The sequence below is a fragment of the Lutjanus erythropterus genome, chromosome 3 (assembly GCF_056507025.1).
Source record: "Lutjanus erythropterus isolate fLutEry1 chromosome 3, fLutEry1.hap2, whole genome shotgun sequence".
NCBI classification, from domain to species: domain Eukaryota; kingdom Metazoa; phylum Chordata; class Actinopteri; order Lutjaniformes; family Lutjanidae; genus Lutjanus; species Lutjanus erythropterus.
This window is the reverse complement of record NC_139319.1, coordinates 5,190,039-5,214,442: the sequence shown is the minus strand read 5'-3', so window position 1 is coordinate 5,214,442 and position 24,404 is coordinate 5,190,039. Positions and strand designations below refer to the sequence as shown.

The 24,404-nt window shown below is 40.8% G+C and overlaps 1 protein-coding gene across 1 annotated transcript in view; it reads right to left on the bottom strand.

The window, feature by feature from the left end:
• Nucleotides 1–5,635: 5,635 nt before the first annotated feature.
• Nucleotides 5,636–24,404, bottom strand: part of mfng (MFNG O-fucosylpeptide 3-beta-N-acetylglucosaminyltransferase) — a 34,827-nt gene continuing 16,058 nt past the window's right edge. Inside the window, exons 3-8 of the mRNA XM_084714781.1 lie at nucleotides 23,932–24,034; nucleotides 19,514–19,667; nucleotides 12,651–12,736; nucleotides 11,410–11,575; nucleotides 11,234–11,319; nucleotides 5,636–6,242 (exon numbers count right to left, since the gene is read on the bottom strand). Of these exons, the coding sequence (XP_084570907.1) occupies nucleotides 6,191–6,242; nucleotides 11,234–11,319; nucleotides 11,410–11,575; nucleotides 12,651–12,736; nucleotides 19,514–19,667; nucleotides 23,932–24,034 (647 nt within the window). The 3' untranslated portion in view covers nucleotides 5,636–6,190. The remainder of the gene's footprint in view (nucleotides 6,243–11,233; nucleotides 11,320–11,409; nucleotides 11,576–12,650; nucleotides 12,737–19,513; nucleotides 19,668–23,931; nucleotides 24,035–24,404) is intronic.

Sequence of the window (24,404 nt, the reverse complement as noted above, 5' to 3'; positions counted from 1 at the left end):
TTTGATATTGAAGTCCATCGGCTATTGAAATTAGAGTGAGGAAGCCAATAACTTATTGTTGTAAATGTTATAATTAACAGCTCCATTGGAAATTGTGTCTGGTCTTTCTTGCAAAAGAGGATTCTAACCTCAAAGGTAAAAAAAAAAAAAAGGTTCAACAAAGAATTCAAATATCAAAGTCAAAATAAAACCAAAGAGCCGGTGCTCTGAGAGAGTAATAAGGGCAGAGAAATAAAACACATTGGTGCACATATGGTTTCTGTACTCATTACTGGGAGCTGTAATTATGTTAAGACCGAACTAATCACATTCCAACACATACACAAATTTAATTGCCATTCAAGTGTATCAACTAAAGTGATTGTAATCAGATCAATTAGAAACAGGACCTCAATTAAAGTTGCAGTGTGCTAAAAGAGGTGGGAAGCTTCCACAGTTTGAAGGTCATAATAAAAAGAAAACACCAGAAATAACCTTGATAGGTTTTTACCTTCTGCCATAAACGTATCAATTTTCAGTTTCACACAGCATCTGAGTTGCATACTGAGACTTTAGTACACCTGGAGGCTTTGATGTGGCAACCAGCCGGAAATACATGCTGTGATAAACCCGCAGTACACTGTCTGTCTGTCACTTAATGGCAAATAAGACAAAGTCAGCAACTAGCTGGTGAAGAAAGAGTGTGCAACATTAATGAGATATTTTCCTCAGGAGATGGAGGAGACCAAAATAAAGCTAAAAGGAGAGGATAATGAACTTCATCTGGTGTCAAGAAGCACTCCAGATTGTGATAAGTTTAATTCATGTTTGCTTGATATGAAAACAGGGAGTTCATCTGCTTCCTAGTGGCCAAAAATTAATTAATTCAGCTTTAAAACGATGAGACAAGATCTAGTAATAAATTACTTTGGCTTAAAATACCCATGTCCCATGTTTTGATCACGCTCACTCTGGTACAGCACTAACCCAACCTGTCTCAGCCATGCTAAAAATTTGCAACTCCAAAATGGGCAATATAACAGAAGGAAATAATACATGTAATCAATGCGATGTTGTAGCTAGAGATGGCAAAGTCGGCCGGTTGTTCTGTCAGTCCATCCAGCCTGCCCTCAACGAAAGTCATACAAATAGCATGCCAGTGTCTTAAATCACACCAGTTATTTTGTACAGATTTATGCAGATGATGTGTCGTCTTATGTACAGATGTCACCGAGTGAAAGACGTCAGGTGACGTAATATAAAGAGCAAGAAAGTCCACTTATGGAGGAGGTTGGGGTTGATGGATGGTTCAGACAAACACAGAAGACCGCAGTTAATGTCCCATGTAAAACCGAAAGTCAACATTGGCTTATTTTAACTCAAGAGAGCTACACTTCAGCAGCTCCTCTATTGCTCTGTTTTCAGCATTTAGAGAATCTGCCCCGTGACGGTAGACTTAAACCAATCAAAGGTCTTTTAGGACCTGGGGGACTCCTCCTACTAGTGCAGCTGTGCATGCACGTTCCTTCGGTGAGACCCTGAATCAATGATGGAAACTACTGCAGGAAAAGTTGCTATAAAACGGCATTATAATAAAGAGAAAATAGCCTAATGAGCAACATGCTCAGCCCAGGAGTTTATCAGGTCGCTCGGTTACTTTTGAGTTCACTTTCAGTTGTGTTCATTCATGGGTATCGTGGAGCTTTGCTGAGAGGACCGGGCGGAGCTGAAACACAGAGCCGACAAACAGCTGCTCAGAGCCGTGGAGCTCTTCAGAGGAGGGTCTGCAGTAGACTGGCGCTTCTGGAGGAAAAAGAAAACACGGGAGTTGCTGTGATGCCAGCTGCCTTACAGGCAGGAGAGGAGCTCAGAGTGTATGTTTCAAACTTTTGGGATTAAAAAGTATTTATCTTCACTCCTGCTTCAACCTTCTGCAGCAACAAGGAAGAAATCACGGAGCCGCGGACTGGCCAGAGGAGACCTCAGTGTTTGTTTTTGAAACTTCTGAGATGAAAAAGTGGATTTATTTTTACTCCTGCCCCTCAGCCCCTCTGCAGCAGTGGTTCACAAAACAATCACGGATGTGCTGACCGGCTAGATGAGAGCTCAGAGTTTGTTTTTTTAAACTTTTGGAATTAAAAAGTGGATTTATCCTCATGTTTACTTGTAAACCTGTGTGCAGCAACATCATGGAGGAGCCCACCGCGCTGTTTACAGGGTGAGTAAGTGACACCGTGCTATACATTTCTGACATTTTTGGCTGCGCGAGTCAAACTGTGTTGCTGCTGAGTTGCATTTTCATGACTGCTTATATCGCGGAGAGCTGCGCCCAACATGAACCGCGAGCCCAACTCACCTCCAAGCAGGCTGCGGTCACATTGCACTGACCGCAGCCCAACGGTCACGAGCCTCCTTTCTGTCCCCCTCCAACAGGTGAGGGTTGTGATGCTGAGCTCATGTGTGCAAGAGAGCAGAGAGAAAGACATTTTTAAGTATCTTTATGTTTAACTCTAAGTACTTTTCTATCTTCACACTGAATCTTTATGTTTTTAAGTGTAGTTTCTCTCTTCTGTCTGTTTCTTACTGTCAGGTGTCTGTTGCTTGCTCTTCTGAAGGGCGTGCTGCTCGTCTAGTGGGAGGGGCTCAGGACACAGAAAACGAAACCTAATTCAGTTGAGACTCAAAAATCAACCGTTTTCAGGCTTTCTACCTACTGCAGATTTAAGAACATAATTTTACTTATGCAGTGTACTTAATTTATGTGATGTGTGTCCATCACTTAAGTTAATAACTTTATTTTATCAACAATCTTTTCCTGAACTTAACGTAAGTGAAGTTTTGGTGCCTAACCAAACTGTGACCGTTTCATAACCAAGACAAAGATCAGAATGATGACGAAGGTCATCTGTCTATGACAACAAAAGTCACCTGTCTTGTTATGACGTCTAAAACTCATAACATACGCTAGACTAAACGGTGTTAAATGATTTGCTGCTGCTTCTTGTACATAAACTCTATTCTTCTGTTTCTGGCTGATCATCTTCTTCGTTTGGTTTTGGACCCGGGGCTGCTGTACCTTAACTGCTGTAACTTACCATTTAAAAGTAAAAACGTGAACTGCTGGAATAAACAATGGCAGGGAAGCATTTTGTCATAAATGGTGGAGATACTGTCAAAGTCAGTGACACCTGATAAGTCCTTAAAAGTGGCCCGCTGTTTCACGAAATCATGTTGGTCCGTCCACCACTCTGGAGAAAATTTTATGGCAATCCATTCAGTTCGGACCAGATATTTATGATGCCCAGAGGATGTATCTTAATGATGTTGGTGATCTCACAACCTTTCATCTAGAGCTACTTTTGACATGTTTGGTTTACACTGAAATGTCTCAAAAACTATCAAATGCCATGAAACATTTACGTTCCCCTCAGGGTGAATTGTAATGAGTTCTCTTAGGAACAACATATAGCCACCATGTGTGCAAAAATGCAAGTTGAAGCCATAGACTGCATGATAAATAGGTTGCAGGAGCGCAGGACGCACACAACCTCATAAAAGTGTCAACTTTCAGTCAATGTAAAGTTAAGCCCCTTAATGAGAACAAAAGCCCACTGTTTTGGAATAACACACTCTGGAGGATGAGTTAAGTGGCTGCTGGTCTCACTGCCTGCCAAACTCCAGCTCAGTTTAATAGTTACAAACATCTACACCTTCTACGAGATTATTAATGATTTCTTACAATTTATAAACAAACAAAACAGTTATTCTGGTCTGGAGTGTGTGTGCGTGTGTGTGTGTGTGTGTGTGTGTGTGTGTGTGTGTGTGTGGACATTGTTGTCAAGTGAAGTGAATTTTTCAATTTGACATGTTTCTTTGATCTTTGATGACATATCATGGTCATTTTATTATTTATTACAATAAATAATATTACAGATTTCTCATTTCCATCTAGTGCCCTTGTCAAAATATTGTGATTTCAGCTTAGACTCTTATTCTTGTTATTTAGCTGTTTTTGTGTTTGTTCTTTTGTTCATTTTTTGTATTTTTCCTGTGACACTGGGACTATACATGCACTAATAGTCGTGTAAAGCACTTTGGATGAAAACACATCCTCCAAATGTTCCACACAGCGTGTGCTACACAACTGAAACAAATCTCCATTGGTCACACATCTTCTAAACACTGTTTATCATCTTACTTTCCTTTTATTACAGCAGAAAACACTTTGAAAAAGTATGAATACAGAAATAGTTCATTCTGTAACCAGTGCAGGAAATTGATTTTACATTCACAGTTCACAGTGAACTTTCAGCTCGCATCTGAACACTTGTGTTATTTACTTCGCATGATGGGTCCCGGTATTCTTGTGGAGATGTGCCGGGGCCGCACAGTCATTCCTGCACATTCTCAACCACTTTCCATCCACTTCACACAAGGTCGACCCCGGACGCATTCTGCAGCGTATCTGTATTCATCACGTCTCTATTCACAGCAAACAAGCAACCTGCAGGCCGCCGGCAGCACGCGCGGTGTCATCTCTCTGCACATGGCCTCTGCCTCCCTTCCTACACCAACATTTGATTGTGTGCATTTCATTGTGAGATTCGTATTCTGGTTCTGAACCCGCTCTTACCAGCTCGATAAGATTTGCCTGCAAATGTGAGCTCGTTATTCAAGCCATTGCGGGGGAGCAGGTTTCAGATATGTCAGCTGTGATCTTCTTCACACTTTTGGTGGTCTGTTTCATTAAAAAAAATAAAATAAAATAAGTGCAACTGAGGCAAAAGATGAGTTGAAGTTCATTTTACTTTCAGCCATGGCCTTGGATTGTGGACAAAACTGAGTAAACAGAGAGACAGATGGAGGGGTGGAGGAAAGAAGGGAGCAAGTGAGAAAAGGGGGGGAGGGAGAACAGGAGGTTTGGATGAGGAGGGAGAATGGGGTGGGTCAGAATGGTTCATCGTGTGCAGACTTCACGAGGCACAAGGACGCTGTCCCCTTCACAACAAGACACACACAAACACACAGATGAGACCACGCTCGAAATCAATGAAAATTAAAATAAATTCAACCTCAATGTAATTCAGGTCCTGTTAAGTCCACACTCTGTGTAGTTTAAATCATCATTTACGTCAATATTTTGAACATTTTAGAAATAGTGAAACAACAAACTACAGATCTATACAGATCTAACATTATCTGCTCACCCTCATGCCGATTGAAGGTCGGGTTTAGTTAGTTTCACAGGAAAACAGTATTGCAGAATCTCCCACACAATTTAAATGAATTGCTGGTGATCAGCTCAGAAAGCAACCAAACAAAAAAACAAAATACCTCCATACTGCTTGACTGGTCTAGTCCAAGTCTCCTAAAGCCCCAGCATGCCGAGCTGACTTGAAAGACATAATTTACACCACATTTTTAGCCTAAATCTTTACTGCGGATCTTTAGCTTGGTGCAACATTCACCAGCATGTGCACACACTCTGAACTGAGTGTTTGTGCTGTGACAGTGTGCGCATGCAAGTGAACGGCATGTTGGGGCTTTAGGAGACTTGGATTACACCAGATGAGCAGTATGGAGGCACATTATGGGATTCCACAACGCTGTTTTCCTGTGAAACTCCAGCAGTGTTTTGTGGACTAAAAAATTAAACCTGAGCTTCATTCGGCATGAGGGTGAGTAGATAATGTCTGGATTTTCATTTTTGAATGAACTATCCCTTTAATCAAATCAATGTAAACAAAACTTGTATAAATTGTAGAAATGTACAATTTCATGATTACAACAGTGAAAAGCATAAGTGCTGCTTTGTCTTAAGTGCTTCGCTGCCACAGATAAAATCATCCAAACATACAAAAAGATTCAGTAGTAAAAACACATAAAGTCCCATTTTATTCATGTAACAGTCTGTTTGTAAGACGGAGATGAAGAGGAGAAAAGATCCTGTTAATGTCCTAATTTGTGAGTCCACAAGTGTCCATCTGATGACTCTTGTCAGCAGGTTTGGGAGGTGAACTAACAGTGAGCGGTCTTGGGATCTTTACTGTCCTCTAGTGTCCAAAGCTTCTCTGATTCTCCGGTTCTGGAAGCCGCATCACAAATTGATCCGTCAAATTAAATGCACCACCCAGGAAAAGCACTCCGTCCGGCAGGATCAGCAGCCTCGTCCCGCGTGTGCGTTTGTAAGTTGCAGTCTTTTATGAGGCGTTCAAGGACACCAGCTGGTGAAAGGATACAGGATGCAGTGGACAGTCTTGAACCTGTAGAAGACAGAGTAGATGAATCAGAACTTCACTGTTTGGAATTCTTTAGTCCAAACTTAACTTATGACATGTCGTTTTTCATCTGGAGCTTGAGTCTGTAATACAGTTTGAACTGAAATACCCAACGTGTGAAATACAGAAGCTTGGTCAGTGCCCCTGTGCTTCAAACTATGACTCTGTAGACCCTCTGGTATCTATTCCAGAGGCATCCCTCCAGCGTTACACTTTGATTTTCCGTCAAAGTCAGCTGACCTGGTATGAAAAGGGAAAAAGTTCACATGTGTAGGAAGCAGGGTGGACGGATGGGTCAGTAAACACAGGACTTTCACCCGAGAGACTGCTGTCTGTATCTTCTGTGCAACCAATAATCAACATGGAGTCAGGTAATTTGGGACATCAGGTACAATAGGACAAATAAAGTTTTAGGGCTCTTTAAATATTAGCAGCCAATCACCAAATGTGTTACTGCGTTGTTGCTATGTACATCCTTTAAATGGTCAGTCATTCTGAATGGTCAGTCATTTTGATTGGCCTGCGATAACTAGGATGGACAGAGCAAATATTTAAAAACTTGCAAGGTAAGCCCTGTGGCACGTTGATTTTCTCAACCAAAACTGGTTGCATTTTATTGACTTTTAATCAAAATATTTTCACAGCACACTTTACTTTTTATTGTAAAGGATTTACATAAAGTATTGTTGTAAAAATAGAGAAAAAATATTAGTTAAAGTTTTTTAAAAAAGTTAAAATGGGAGAGCATATTAAAACCCAAACCATGATATTTTCATAAAGCTGACTAAGTAGCTTTTGTGCCTTTATTTTTAAAGTCTACTCAGGTGTTATATATTTGTTATTGCTAACTTGACCTTGCTATATGTCTACCTACAGCATATATTTTGGATTTTTCACAAACATACTGTAGATATGACAATGTTAGAATGGCTCATATGAATCCCAATGAATATGACCAAAAATAAATTGGTTTGTTCAACAGAAATAATGTGTTGAGATCTTTTTTGCGTCAATCCTTTAATTGAAGCACGTCACTGTTGTATTGAGAGAAGACAGCCAGTTAATTAAATCTCCAGCCTCGCAGTGCAGCACAGTGTAAATTGGTATAAATGTATAAAACATGTATAAACATATGCTGCTGTAACTACAGGTCAAAGTCTGCAGTGACCAACTGATATATAAAGATGAAACTACGTGAATCAGACTCTCAGTAGCCTTGACAACAAAAACTCCAGCTAAATTACATGGGAGAGAATAGCTCTGCTGTGCTTTAAGGCTATATATTGTGTAGTATGTACAGTGAACTGTGGGCTCTGTCAGTTTGCGGTGTGTGTTAAAGAGGACATTAAGTTATCTGTGACTTTGTATTGTCCTCTATCAGCAGCCAGTAGAGACTGCGACACTGATACAGATGATCTGCTACTACTACAAAAAAAAGAGAAAGCTTAAGAAGCTAAAAATAGCCGGGCAGAGGCGTCTAATGAAGATGTCATACAGTAACATCATAATACCACAATGTTTATGCTTCTTTATGATTTTTTTCTTTTTTTACCTCCGGCAAGGAGACTATGTTTTCGCTCTGGTTTGGTTGTCTGGAATCTCACAAACTTGTTAAAAGTTTTTAAATGAAAATTGGTGGAAAGCGGGTCAGGGGCCAAACAACAAATGATTAGTATTTTGTACGGATCCTGGAAGTTTTTCAAGGATTTAACTTAAGTCTGCATCTTTGGCCTTGAGAGTGTGCTTTTATTATATTGGATGTTTGGGCGACACTTCTTGCAGATACTGTTTCAGACAGTTTTGGTTCAGTTTTAAAGGACTTCACATTGTGAGATGTGTTTTGTTTTTTTTTTAAGTGAGAAACATTTGGCATATCTCCCATTATTGTGTCACTGTGTAACATTTCAAAACACTCCAAAAATCCTTTCATTTTTCTTCATTCTTTATTTTTTCAGTTCACACCGACTCTCCTTTTGTGACATTAAAAGAGCAATATGTAAGAACTGCAAGATTTTGGCCACATGTCGAACTTGTCCTCCAAACAAATAGGCGGCTGCATATCATCAGAGTAACTACTAACTGCTGCTAACCATAGCCAGTTAGCTCAGTTATCCTGCAGCTAATAGTGGCCTGGGGTGTGGGGGACCCGACGAGGAATGCCAGCAGGTAGCAGTGCAGAGAGGGGCGCCAGAACCAGAGCCAAAAGAGAGGAACTTGATTTAGGAATTAAGTATTTTTTGTTTATTAAGAAAAATTGGTGTGACCCATCGATTCTAATGGTCTTGGCATGTCTGCACCATGGTTTTGATCAGTCCTCCTCACGGCTGCACAGTGTTTTGCCTGTCTGATTATGTTGACTTGCACCGACTTTGCACGTATTTGAAGCGGAGAGCCGCTTCTGGGATGCACATCCGTGCGGACGTGCACAGCTTTAACACGACACAGCTATTCCTGGTGGAATCAAGCTGTAAGAAAAGTCCTTTTCGTGACATTTTGTGAGTTATTTTGTTGATTTATTTGAGTAAAAAAGCTCGGAAAGCTTGTGGAACATAGCAGACTCTGAGGCAGGACAGGCTGGGGCTAGCTGGTTAGCATGCTAACTTCTCATTATGCTGATAATTTCTTATTTTTGAATGTTTTCAAGTAATACTAATACATATAACTCCTTTAAGTGATTGTATGTAAAAGTTTAAGAGGCAAATGGATGGGAAACCTTTGCTCACAGTTTCAGAAGCCACTTTTCATGCTATGGGACGGCACATATCTAACATCTTCTCCCTCGGAAACTGCTGCACCATGAAATCATGTCATCAGCTTGGTGTTAGTGCGCTGACTCAAAGCTCTGACTGTGTCCCACACTGTCCACACAACTTTTATCTTCTCTCATCATTTATGATTGATTGTATTTTCATATGACAAGATTTTTATTCTTTCTCCATGATGCTGTCAAATATACCAAGGTAAACAAAGAAAAAAAAGATATGAGAAAAAACATGTCTAACCATGATGAAAATCTTAGCCTGTTCTTTTAAGGCTGCAGCGATGTTGAACGTAACTCTGTGCGACAGAGTTAGAAGCGCTTGTGGTGATATGTTCTTGCAGCTGGTGATGGCGGGGACCGGGAAAGACAAACACATCTGTTGTTCCGTTGTGTTACATCAAATTGCTTTTATCTCAAGATGAACAAGAGAACAGAGAGAACAAGATGAGCTGGAGCTACAGAGGTGTCAGGTCTTCAGCTCGGATCAGCTGAGCTGCAAAGATGAGTGCTGTGGATTTCTAAAAGCATAGCTCATAGTGAACAAGCAAGATGAACTATTCAAGCACTGCACTCGTAAATTAATCTTAAATATTTTCTTTAATAATATGCATAATGCATGATAGTATGCATTATCTTTAATATTGATTTCTTGATCACGGGTTTTAAGTTTTTATTTCGACTTCGGTCTTGTCAGTCAAGTATTGTACCCAGGCTTATTACTATATGTTGCATATTTATTATGCTCCCAGTCTGCGCCTCTATTGTAGGTAGTACGGGAACACCTGTTGCAGGCTGACCTCTTGAGATTGCTCCAATACCATAGTTAATACGGTTGGCTCACCGAATTTTCCTGTTGCAGGTAACTCAGGCTCGCAGCCTCGGCTCACACCAGCAGAGCAGCCGGAGAATACACCAAAAGACTTGCTTTAATGAATTTCATTAGTTCAGATAATGAAGATTTGTAATGTATCACGTTCATGAGGTTGTTAATCTCAGAAGACAAATGACGGACAATAAATTTGGCATTTCAGAATTCTGGCAGTCACAGTGGAGCAGCAGATATGACGAAAAAGTTCAAGCTGGATGCGAAGCTTATATTAATTCTAATGTTGATGGACATAAATTGTGTTCTTTTGCCTTAATAATGATCAAAATAATACACAGAAAAGGTCAGGTTGCTTGCTTGAAAATGAGCAGGGCTTAGCTGAAGTTATGCCTTTAAAAATTGGCTTCTTTTCCCAGGATAGAAAATGTCTAATTTTTGGGAAAATTATTAATCCCTAATCAGGTGCATGATCTAGCACAGGTGGGTCACAGGACATTTTAAAAGACTATAGAAGAAATTCTGCAAATTTAATATTTATATCTGCGGTTCGCCTTTTTAAGAGCATTTAAATGTGATTATTATATTACTGATGACAGGAAAAAAACAAGAGCTTGTTTTTTCTGCCTAAATGCCCTTAATTTGAAGGAGGATAAAATGTCCTATATTTGTTTGTCTGATGAAAGGAAATAAAAACAGTGAGATGGCTCATTAACTCAGCCTAAAGGATATGATGATGATGATGATGATGATGCCTATATAAATAACACATGTTGAGATAAGATACAGTGGCAGTAAAATAGTCATGAATGTTCAAAAATGGACAAATTAACTCTTCCTAAGATTTATTCATGAGGCCCGTTGTGAACTGGGTCGCGATAGTTTGTTGTTAAAAAGTTTGTGAATCACTGGTCTAACGAAAACTCCGCCTGGATGTCTAACTCAGAGGAGTCTGTGATAAACACGGGGGCAACTGATAACTTTGTAGAACAGTTTAATTGCAAATTAATGGATTCATTTGTGCTCCAAATTTTAGTCTATTTATAATTCATGTAAACATCAGACTATGGAGTCTAGATCGGTTATGTGGATTGGTCAGTCCAATATCTGATGAATGAAATACGTCAGTATCGTCCCCATTACCATAAGTGGATCAGAACGCTCCCAATATTCATTTTTATAACTTTGTAACAGCAGGGTTTGCATCCTTTTGCAACTTCAGGAAAATATATGACATCCACATTACAGGTTAGAAGCAGTTTAATGATTCATGGGAATTGCCTGTGCTCATCTCACACACAAGGAAGTGGGTTTAATCATGTTTAATCATGTATTATAGTCATATATCTGTGTACACCAACAGTGGTGGAGTTCGTGGAGGGACAGACAAACCTGGAGGGGTCCTCCTCCTTAGAGAAGCTCCCTTTCACCTCGATGCTGTTCATCTTGTTCTCAAACATCCCATAGCTCAGAGTCACCTGCAGTGGACAAAACACACACACAACCGTTAGAGGAAGTGCATCTGCAGGGATTTCTCTGCGTGTGTGTGCGTGTGTGTGTGTCTCTACCTGTTGTGGTATGCTTCTCTGGCTGATGAGCAGCAGGTTCTCCAGGTGGGAGTGGAACAAAGGACAGTGGACCATGGAGATGCCCAGCCTCCTCTCCACGATGAAGCCCACCGTACAGTCGTCGGGGAGACGGATCGTCGCCGACGTCTGCTCGAACCGGGAGCCGCTAAAATATACACAGAAAAAACCCCACACACGTATGAGTTACTGCAGATTTACAGACGACTAAAGCTTTTTTCGCATATTCACAGATCACAGATTGGAATTTTGAATTAGGCTATTTTTCTAGTTTTGAGGAGAGAACTTTTCCAAAAGAAAAACTGTAAAACTGCCAAACTTTCATCCTACAGAGACAATACTGGTGATTTTGCATGTTTTGGCCCATTACCTATCTACTGCATGTTCTTTACTGCTGACCTTTTCCAAAGAACACCGTAAATTTTTAGATTGATTCCCTACCTTCTGGCCCTGGGAAGCCATTAGTCTCAGTTCTTTGAGAGCAGTATAAATACAAACTTGCAGAGTCCCCGAAACTCACTTTAGATTGGTGATTCATCACTTTGAACATTTAGTCAGCTTTATTTTTTCATCAAAGCTGTCCTGCTGGTTAATGCGGTTGGAGAAAAAGAGTGTTTTCAAAATGTTGGTGCAGGAAACTGTGACAAAAGAGTCAAACAGCAAGAGGCCATCGATATCACATTATGTATTGTGGGACATCTATGTGCCCTTCTCCTTTCTTTTTTTTGCCCTTTTGGTTTGATTTTCAGGCTCTCAAATCTGTTTTTGACAGTTTTTGACAAGGATCTTAACACATCAACAACATATTTTAAAAACATTTATCTCTCAGCTGCATTGCTGAGATAAGATGAGATAAAACTTTATCAATCCACATCAAAAAAATTCTTTCTGAGTAACTATTATATTATTTTGACAAGTAATATGAGGACAATAAAATGCTCACTGTGATGGATTACCTATTTCAAGCAAGTCTCTTAAAAGTTAAGTTATAGTACATTTTAAACTGATTCATGAATTAATGGATTAACAAGAAAAACACCAAAATGTTCATTAAAGAAATGTGCGATAGTTGGAGGCTTCATCTTTGAAATGAGATGAAGGGAAAATCTGCACTTGTTTTTATTGTGGAGTCTCTGACTCATCTGGACATTTGGTCCCTAAGAAGGCAACATACACACACACACACACACACACACATGTGCAGTGAGTCAGTTCATAAATACCTGGCCCAGGGAGCCATCTTCTCCGCCAGCCGCCGACTCAGACAGAATCCTGCTCCTCCTGTAGCGAACCAGAACTGCACTTCCCTCTGAGACAACAAAACACATGCCGAGATATCAATACATGGTGTACGCATAGACAGAGAAAAAAAAAAGTGTTGTTTTGAAACTAAATTCTCAGCCCTGATTTTGAAGTGTTTAAAATCTTCCAACAAAGTATTGCACTGCATTAACAAAACATATCCTTCCTTCCGGTGTTTCTGTGAGATTTGGCTAAACAGCATCGTCTTTCAAAGAACTAACATACAGATCTTTTCCTAAATCTAACCAAAAGGTATTGTTGCTTAAAACAACCCAAACTGTAACAGTTTCATAATGTTAGCTGCTATGAAGAACACCATGATCACAAGGGTCACCTGACTAGAGTTACTAAGTCCAAAATTCATAAAATGTGCCAGGGTTAACAGCGTTAAATGACATGCAAGAAACTTAAAATGTGCAGGCTTAACGCACAAAAATTGCTTAAAAGTGCTGTGCTATTTATACACCATCCCTTAAGATCACATTGAGGTCCCAACCAATTTTCTCCATCCATCCACCCGACGCCCTCATACTTTCCCACCTACACTCACCAGGTCCTCATTCCCCCATTAACCACCTGCAGTATTTATACCAGCCCGTCTCCACCTGATCATCTAGACCAGTGGTGCCCAACCCTGTCCTGCATGTTTTAGATGTTTCCCTGCTCCAACATACCTGATTCAAATGATCAGCTCATCATCAAGCCTCTGCAGAAGCCAGACAACAGCCTGATGCAGGACAGGGTTGGGCACCACTGGTCTAGACCATCTTTTCAGCATTTGAAAAGCCTGGCCTAACTTTTAGCTAAAGACTTTTTACCAATAACTTTTTTTTTTCCTGGCAAAGTGTTTGTTTTCATGTCTGATCCCACTGCCATTAGATGAGTTGCACTTTTGGTTTTAGTTCAAAGCCACAAGCGTGCCAGAAAACATGGTTAACGCACAGAAGAAAGCAGCATGGAGGCTGTGACACTGTTATGGTTTTAACTTTATTCAGTCTCGGTTCCAAACTAACTGCTGCCTAATTTGTAACAATTCTCGAGCGCTGCTTGAACAGAGATTGAAGGAATTTGTGGCTGAGATGACACACACGTTACCGCCTGAGGCAATGTTGCCAGATGTACGATAATTACCATGTTTGTCCCATAATTTTAAGAACTGTATGATATACGATCAATAATCCCAAAAAAGGCTGAATGCAGGATAATTTTTTAAATTCATTTCCACAAACCCACAACGAAAACTTTTGAGAGCAACCAAACACATCAGCATGGCACTGATCGAGCAGCTGGTAGAGCAGCGGCACAGTCTGGGGCTTTTATTTTGACAGGGAAGAACAGAAGGAGTGATTGTGTGATGAGCTGCGATTAATTCTGTGTACACAGTTGCCGTCTTGTTCAGATGACAGAGCATGTAATGTGGTGCACATGGCATGGTTTTACCATGCGGTGTAATATCTTGGCCCCTTGTTTCTATATGGATGATTAATTTTTGTTTTTGATCATTTTTAAGTCGCTGTACGATATTGCTGTGTGATATTGCTGAACGAACATCTGAAAGTTAGCATGTCCAGATAGAGCTGAAAAATACTTGTGACTGCTGCAGAGTCATTTAACCTGGAAAATGCAGATTGTACCCTTTCCCACTGAAGACAAAGGGCAGGTGTAAGTGGGTGTTAGTGTTTTTTTTTTTGTTCAGTCCACATATACAGTATAATACACTGATCAGACATAACATTATGACCACTAACAGGTGATGTAAATTACACTGATTACCTCTTCATCATGGCACCTGTTAGTGGGTGGGATATATTAGGCAGTAAGTGAACATTTTGTTTTCATAGTTGATGTGTTAGAAGCAGGAAAAATGAGCAAGTGTAAGGATTTGAGCGAGTTTGACAAGGGCCAAATTGTGATGGCTAGATGACTGGGTCAGAGCATCTCCAAAACTGCAGCTCTTGTTGCAGACCATGTACACCCTTTCATGGAAACGGTATTCCCTGATGGCTGTGGCCTCTTTCAGCAGGATAATGCGCTGTGCCACAAAGCAAAAACGGTTCAGGAATGGTTTGAGGAGCACAACAATGAGTTTGAGGCGTTGACTTGGCCTCCAAATTCCCCAGGTCTCAATCCAATCGAGCATCTGTGGGATGTGCTGGACAAACAAGTCCGATCCATGGAGGCCCCACCTCGCAGCTTACAGGACTTAAAGGATCTGCTGCTAACATCTTGGTGCCAGATACCACAGCACACCTTCAGGGGTCTAGTGGAGTCCATGCCTCGACGGGTCAGGGCAAAAGGGGGACCAACACAATATTAGGCAGGTGGCCATAATGTTATGCCTGATCAGTGTATGTCACTATCTTCTTCTGATAATAAACGTCCTTAAAATTCAAAATATACAAAAGCTGTAACCACCAAAGTATACAAATACACACACACACACACACACACACACACACACACACAGATATATTAAGAAATACTGAATGCATGTAATGAATGTAAACTGATGCAGCATATTTCTCTTACATACACACAATATCTGTAATAGATAAGAATCAGAACAGAAGAGAAGGAGCGCCTCTATCACTGACCCTAAATAATAAACTCTAACACTTTTCTTTCTCTCTCTGGTTTCCCCTCAGACTCATATTGATTGTTCGGTCTTCTCCAAACCAGCCTGATATGAATTGCGAGTCTTTATCTGCTAACTCTCTGCAATTTCTCAAGCAGATGCTTTGTTTTCTTTTTTATTTCCTGCAGTATAAACTGTTAAGGTGATATGTTACAGGAGGAAATGTATCATTCTGGTGAGATTAGGAGTTTTAGTTTAGCGCAGGCTGTAACTGCACAAGTAGAGCAAACCGTGCGCCTTTTCTGTTTTTCTTTCAATTCTTCTCTGCAAGTTTTCCTTTCCCATCCTTTCCTTTTGTTACCCTTTCATCCACGTCTCCGTCCTTTGTTGTGCTGCAGAGTTAAGCATGTGTTAAAAGCCCTTCTGGCCACGTCAGATACAGTCACTAAAGGGTATCTTGTGCTTCAGTTTCAGACACGAGGGCCTGTGACAAATCGTCTGTATGTGACGAGTCGAGCTGAGAACCGCTTGTCCTCACGAGTGAAAAAGAAATCGTTAACCTGCAGGAATTCATTTGCTTGGCAACAACTTTGATGAGCACCCTTTAAGGCCAGCAGGTAGAGTTCACTCTGTGCACCGCGGCCGATTTAGTTCACCTAGAGATATCGAGCAGATGTTTTCCCCCGGTGATCAATGGATTGGTTGAAGAGGACAGAGATTTTTTTTTTTTTTTGGTTGACTACAGCCCATTCTTTTTTGTAACATTTTTTAAAAACAATCCCTCTCCTTATATTCTTTTCCACTTTCCTGTCTTGTGTTTGTGCCTCTCTGTCTTCCCATAAATCGCTGCTCTTTTTGATTTCTTTTTTATCCTTTTCATTCCTTAGGATCTTTATCTTTCCTTTTCCTCCCCATTTGTGTTGAAGGCCTTTCCTTTAATTCCCTTTCCTCTCTGCCATTCTTCCTTACTCTAACCATCTACTTCCTATGTCTTTCTCTTTTTATTACCTCTTTTTTGTTTTATTGTTAAATTCTTTCCTTTCCTGTTCTTTCCATTCCTTTCCTGTCTTTTTCTCGTCCCTTCTCTCATCCTCCTCTCAGCCTCACAATAGTGACAGGAAATCGAAAAATGTAAAAAAAAAAAAAAAAAAAAAAAAAGAGAGAGAGAGAGAGAGAAAGAGAGAGAAAAGGAGACAGTGAGGAGCCTGACATTCGTTTTTGTTTTCTCCATCACCCGTTCAATCTCAGCACAGGATGGAAATGATGAAAAACAGCAAGAAAAGAGAAACGCGAAAGAGAGCGATGGAGACAGAGGGAAGGGGGACGGGAAGAGCGCGAGAAAGAGTTAGGAAGCAAAGATAAATAAAGATCTATTCTCCAGTGTAAATGGGTGCAATCAGAGTGGAGAATGTGACACGAGGGAGACGGAGAGAGTAATTTGAAGAAATGAGCGAGAGAGATTGAAAAGTGCAGGGGGAGAGGGGAGAGAGAGAGAGAGAGAGAGAGAGGAGGGGGCGACACGCTATTCAAAGAGCAGGATGCACTTTAACTCAATACAAGCATTAATTCTACTGTAAAGCATGTGAACTCAATGACACACACACACACACACACACACACACACACACACACACCTGGGAATAGCTGCATGTGTATTGCAAAAACAAACCATCGACCTCCTGTAGTTTGACAACCTCCTTCCCCCAGGGAGTCTTCCTCATTGTGCATGCCTGTGTGTGTGTGTGTGTGTGTGTGTGTGTGTGTGTGTGTGTGTGCATGTGTGTGTGGTTTTTTTAAACCACCAATCAATATCCCAACAAGATACTAATCACTCATTGATTCACTTCCTCACCATGTGAACAAAAAAACATACTACATGTGCTACATGTGTACTTCCACACATACATACATGTATCCCTTCCTCCATGTTCCATCAGCAGTGATGGGAGCCAAAATGGAAAGTGGAAGTATGGATTAGTGAGGTATAGATTTTGAACGGCTGTGGTTAACCTGGCTGAGCTGCGTTTCTGGCACGAAACCAAAAAAAGGAAACCTCAGCTTTGTTTGACAGTTCATTAGTGTCCTTGGCATCAGAGCATCAACACAGGGCATCAGAAAGAGGGATGAACAAAAGAATAAAAATGCAAGAGAAATCAAATCCAGGTTCTCACAATGTGGGTTGATCCCACCAAGCACGGCACGTCTGCACCACGGTTCTACCATGGATAAGCAGGTTCTTTTCTGTCCGTCTTCATGATCGTGAGTCTGCACGGGGTCTTTTATTTAATTTGAAAATGAACTGGATTCTCCCCGCCTTTTCTGTCTGACTTCCTGCCCGCTCGATCTGCTCTGTGCTAACTGACTTGGCATCCATCGTAAAAGTACGTCCAAAAGTGTATTACTGTAAAGAGATTTTTCTTTGAGCAGAAAGATGGCGAAGAGTTAGAAAAATAGTGGGATATTTGGTTCTGAATGGCAGCGGTTAACCTGTCCACGGGGAAGGACTTTGTTTTGGTTTGAGAGTTCATGTATTTCCACAGTGCAGCAGCATCAGGGAACAGCAAGGAAGAAAAAGAGAAAAGAGAAGGAACGAAAGAAAGATGTGAAGAAACAAGTAAGCAAAAGGACAGAGAAAAGTAGGAACAGATGAATTCATGAGAATCAGTGAGTGAATACCGTCACAGGTCTGTCTAGGTGGGAGAGAGCTGGTGAAATTCAAGATCGAAATAGGAGGCAAAGAACCTCAGGAAGCAGGAGACCAAGAAAAAAATAAATCTGTGGGGTTACATTAAAGACAGTAATGTATCACAGAGAGGTCACCCTGCCTTCAGGAGTTATCGGTCTACATAAATTAAATTCTGTCTGGGTCTCAGGGAGGTTTTAGTGTGCTGTGGTGTAAATGCCATTTCAGAGGGTTTTCCAATCCTAAAAATGCTCTGGGGAAACTTTAGGACTTGCAGCTCATTCGCGTTTCCAAGTTCTCAAATACCATCGTTTTGTCATGCCCCTCGACGTGTCACGCAGGCACACAAGGTTTAGCACTGGGCTCTCGAATAGAGAAGTCAACCGTGTCACGTTATGTATAATAGAGAGCGAGAAAATCCGCCTATGGAGGAGGTGGGGCTGATGGATGGGTCACACAGGACTGTCACCCAGGAGGCCCGGGTACATTTTCCATGTGGAAACCAAAAGTCAACATTAATTGAAGTCCTTCATAACATTGCATGTGTCACTGACTTGATGATGATGATCTTCTCCAAAAACCTACCCAAGAAGTTTTGTTGCCTAACCCTAACCAAACCTAACCAAAGTTTTATGACCAGATTTGTGAACACGACCACACCACTCTCTCCCAAACTATCACCTGCTCTATCTTGCTAATGAAACCACCCGCGCCTCCTACGAACCTAAATCACCTGCGTCTCATTAGTCACCTGCACCACTGTCCTCCGATCACCGGTGCATACCTATATAAGGACGTCTAACCCTCTCCCATTCGTCTCAGTTCTGATGTTCCCCCTGACCCCAAGACCCCATTCTTTTTCTGCAGGCAGCATGCAGCTCAGTGATCGTCACAGTGGTCCCTCGACAAGAAGGTCCCAGGTTTTCCCCACAGGAAGTTCACTCATCTTCCCTGCATCAAGTTGGGTCTCTGCCAGGAACCTTGGGGCACAGGGCACCAATGCTCATCGAGATGTGCCGCCATCATGAGTCTAACCTCTCAGATTCTTCGATGACAAACAGACCCCCTTCATCCCTCTCCTCAACACCTTCATACCTCAACCCCTTTACCCCTTTCCCCAACCCCTTCATCCCTAAAACCCCTCATCCCTCTTCTTGATCCCTACATCCCTCTTTTCATTGCTTACCATTCTTCCACACATGACCCTCTTCCCATCTTCAGCAAATCCTGTCACCATCTAATAAACTACCTTTTATACCGAACATATGGTGTGGTCCTTGTTAGTGAGCCATGTGTTAAAAAGGCTTTCTGGGTAAACTGTCTGTACAGACACTAGAGGGTACCGTATGCACCTGTATGAGATACTAAGGCATGCTTGCCAACCTTGAGACTTGAGACCCAAAAATAGGGAAACTATGGTGATGGTGGTCAGTAAAGTCAAGGTCAAACATTTCAGGGGCCATAAACATATGAAAAACACATTTTTGAGAGGAGTTAATTTTTAAATAAACGCTGTGGTATGGTACCGTTGCATTGCCTTCCAGCAGCTCGTGAGCATTGATGGGCTTGTCCAGACTCGGTTTGCCCACGTAGATGTCGCTGTCCTGGGGAAAGGCCGAGAGCAGGGAGAGGAGGGCCTCTGGGTTCACGTAGTTATCATCATCCACATGGCAAAACCACCTGAGGAGCCACAGATTGAACAACAGACAACAGTTAAAATGTAACACTGGGTTTCTTGGCTCCTCTACACTCCTGTTGATGTCTGCAGCCGGGCAGATTTGAAAATTGAACACAAATTTTCCTCCTTTTTGGTTTCAAGCATGCACAGAATGAATCCAACTACAGCTTCCAAAATTGTCTGAGCTACACCAGATGATGCATCACATCAACATTCAGTTTTTCATTTTTAAAGGCAAAAGTTTCTGGATTATCGTTGTGCCTAAGTTGGGTGATTTTATCTCAGTGAAACCATTTTGTTACACTAAATTACCTTATGCCCACAGGGAGAAATGGAAGTCTCCCAAATTCCTCAAATCCATCAAAACAAATATCGCCTGGATTTGTGATCAAATGAGGGGTTCATTTGCAAAAGCACTTATCTCCCTTTTGATTTATTTTCCTAAATCATGTTTTTTAATTGTGCGCTCCAGGGAACATCAATCAGACTGCTGGCTCACTCATTTTTAAAATGTTTTTTTTTTTTTTATCTGTTTTTGCAAGTGAATATACCCCCAAAAAGCAACAAGAATAAAACATGGTTGAAACATGATACTTTTAGGACTGCATATGCAAGAAAGTTGAGCATTAACAATAAAAAAAACAGCACCACCCACAAGGCGTGTTGTCATTATACACACAAAAAACACCACTGACTATAAACAAAGACGCATCTCCACTTCCTCTCACTGCACAAAAATGAAGCCATAATATCCTGCATACAAGCGCTGTCATCTCGCTCCGATAACGTCATGTTGAGTTGAGGTCCCGCACACACAGCCAGCTGACACAATCATAACCAGAGCTCAGCTGTCAATTATGACTGAAATCACATTTTTTATAGCATCAAATCACTCTTTACTCTAACTTAACCTGAAATGTCAGGAACTATCTATGGGAAAAACTTATTTTTTCATAGCTTGGCCCATGTCCCATCTGCTAACATGACGGTGGGGGAAATTTATGGTCTATGCTGCAGCCAGCCACCAGGGTGTGATCCAGATTATTTTGGCTTCACCTTTTGGGGAGCTGTCATGTTGTCCATCCTTATATATGTCAATAACCAGGACAGACTGAACATAGTAGAATCCACACTGTTCCATCGACTCCTGTGGTTTCAACGAACCGTATCGGCGAGTCTTCCATCTCGTTCATGCGACTGTTAAATTCTCTAGCTGGGAGCATGGACGTATTTTGAAATACAGAAGTGAAGCAAAGGTCACGTCACAGTTTAAGGGACTGTCATGATTCAAGACAGTTAATGTAGCCAGCTATCATCTGTGTTTCTTTTAAACTGTGCATGTTCAAAATCTCGTGATATAAACATTTTACACATTGCATACAGACGTGATATTAGACACAAAAAACAAGAGGACAGAGAACTGATAGAGAATCTCTAGTGTTTTTCCAGAGCATCATTATGTCACAGTGAAGCTGACCAATGACCTTTTGGATGCAAAATGTCATCACCTCATAAATTTATCCTATCAGATAAATGTGTGAAATTGTCAGAACACATCGACCGGATATCCTGTAGTTCTCATAGCAAGAATTTGTGTGAAAGTGCGAGTGATCAAGCTGTTTGATATCTTCTGCCACTTTAATGACTGGACATGATGTCAAAGTCTCATTCCAGCACCGAACAGACTCTTACTGCAACATTAGAGTCCAAATTACAAAGCTGCTGGTACCAAACTGAAGTGCTGTTCCTCTGCCATCCTAATGGCTGCCCAACAACACAAAAGGCTTCCGTCCAAACCAAACAGCCTCACTTCTCTCTTCAGTCCAAAACAGCAAAACGGACCCAGGAACCAAACTGAAACTCTCTTTCATTTTCACTGCCGTCTCAATAACAGGACGGCAGGCGAAGCCTTAGTCACACACCAAACAAAGGCTCCTGTGCGTCATTGTATTTTCCACAAATCAAAAATATGACCCAGTATCAGCAGTTCAGTTGTGCTGTATGGCAGCCTCAAGGAAGGTCGTGAGTTGAAACCAAGTCAAACAAATCCAAATCTCAGTGTGTTATCCATTATATGATGTAGCCTTCTCAAAATACTGCTTTTCTACTGCTTATTATTACCTTTTGTTTTTTTGGCCGTTTCAGGGCAGCAGAAACAAGATATTAACAGTTGATATGTTGAGGCTGTTATAGAACAGCTGCCTATTTACACATCCAGCAGAAACAGAGAAACAGTGGCATTCATTTTGAGACATATTTCTGTCTATCTGGCTAACGTACGTCCAATATATTAGTTGCTAACTTTGTCTGGCAGTGCTACACAGGTAGCATACAGTATTTTGCTTTGTTTTTTTAAAGCTATTTTAAAAAATAATAAATTTTTTACCGTTTATAACTTGTACACACGATCAAAGGCCAATAGTGAAACACAAAATCTATGAGACCGAAACTATGGCTGCCGTTCAGAACTAAAGTTTCCAGGTCTTCATCAGGATGTTGCCACTGAGTGGCTGACAGAGTGATGAATACCAGCGAGACGCTCAGGTAAGACTCATGATAATGTATTACCTTTGACATAGTGTACCAGGATTCTGATAAATACTATAGTTTTAATTTACATGAATTGAGTAAACACCAGTGTGCATATCTGATTGTTTACTTATTTACTTCCTTTATTCACTTCAATGACTGCACATGCATAGAAATATCTGGTATATACAATGCTGTCACAGAAAATGGGACACACTGTTGTGACATACGCAGTCTTAAAGGAACAGTTCATCCCAAAATCAGAAATACATATTTTTCCTGTTACTTGAAGTGCTATTTATCCATCTAGACTTTTCAGCAGTCTAATCCCAAGTTGTCACACACTTACAGATGCAGGACCCCTTAGCTGCTGTATCTGATACAACTGTTTTTAATACACAATTAATGCTGTAAAAGGGTCCCCGATTGGTTAGTTTTACATACTAAATCTACTCAGTTAAGTTTAGTATCAGACCGTGTTTGGGGTTACAATAGCTACATTATGTTTTGTATGAACGAAAGTCATGTGACATATATAAGTCATTTGTCACTAAAGTGACTCCTCGCAACACAAAAGTCAAAAGTCATGTGAAACGCATAATATGTGCAGCCTTTGAGTTTCACATGGGACACGAACACCGGTCTCCTGGGTGAGAGTCCAGAGTTTGTTTGAGCCATGCGTCCACTCCACCTCATCCATCTGTGAACTTTATACTACATCAACACCCCACAGTGTCTTATACAACTGCAAATGGGTTTACACTGAAGTCACATGAAAAGCTCGGTACATCACTTTAAGTTGTGAACCGTCCGAGTCTGTGTGAGTCACAGAGGAGCGGCGACAAATCAAAGGACCAGGCTGGATTGTTTTGATATAACCTGTCGAGTTTTGGAGATATCAGCTGTAGAGGTGTCTGCCTTCTCTTGAACAGAATGGAACTAGATGGCACTCAGCTTGTGCTTTTGAAAGCGCCAAAAATACACTGGAAAAGCTCAACAGCAGTGTCTGTTTTCAGAAATCATGAACCGTTTGCTCAAGATAATCCATAGACCTTCATGTCAGAACAATTCTATTAAACCAAAACCGCCAACATCCATTTTATGGTAATTTTACTTCTACTACACTACATTTTGGAAGCCAATATTGTATTTTTTACTACTCTACATTGCGAGTTAGATTGCGAGATTCAGATTAATGCAAAATAAAAAATCAGCTAATACATTACGATGTATAGTTATAGATTAATCACAAGGCGGTATATACAGTGGTTGAAATAATGGATGCTTACACATCAGTGCATTATAATCCAGTGATATGTATTTTATTCTGAAAGGACCATTCTACATGAGTACTTCTAATGATGTAATGCATTGCAGACTTCATTCATACATTCATAATTATAGAAGATAAGGAAACTAAATATGTATTGCCCACACTGTTTGATTGACAGGTGGAAAATCCTGCGCATGTAGAATCTGAATTACTGCAAAGATGTTGACAAAATAAAAGCAAAGAATTTCAAAGGTTGCCCCTGTAATAAATCTGATTTAAGTAATTCTCACCTGTGAATATGCTTATGTAACCCTAAAAGATTATTTACTTGTTTGGGTTCTCCTTTCACTACCTGCTGCTCCGACGGCCCGATCTCCCCACGGCGATCATTAAAGTTTGTAATCTTAATCCGATCTTTAAATCCGGTGCGAGCAGGACGATAGACGGACTTTAATCTGTCTCACCTCTTGTCTGAGGCCATGAAGCCGTCGTACTCTGCAGACATCTTGCAGGACAGGGCCTGCTGGCTGTGATCTGACTGGCAGCCTGTTACCACCATGTTAACACCTGCAGAGACACAGAGAGGGAGACGTCTGTTTGATTTATACAGCCGGAATTTCTCAGTTTTAAAGGTGTTTATAGTGCATCATACTTTTGTGCAGTACATTTTCTGACCAAACAATTGATGTGCTCATTATAATCATAGTGTGCAGCACACACACTTCTTTATGAACTTTGCTATCCGTGCTGGTGCATTGTTAAGTTAAAACAGGAAAGGAACTTCCACATATTGTTGCCACAAAGTTCAAAGTACACTATTGACTAAAATATTATTGTATGTTGTACAATTAAGACTTCTGTTAAAGAGTAATGCCATTATTCTTAAAGGGTTTTTCCTCAGAATGCCAAAAACATATATGTGATAGATTTAAAACCA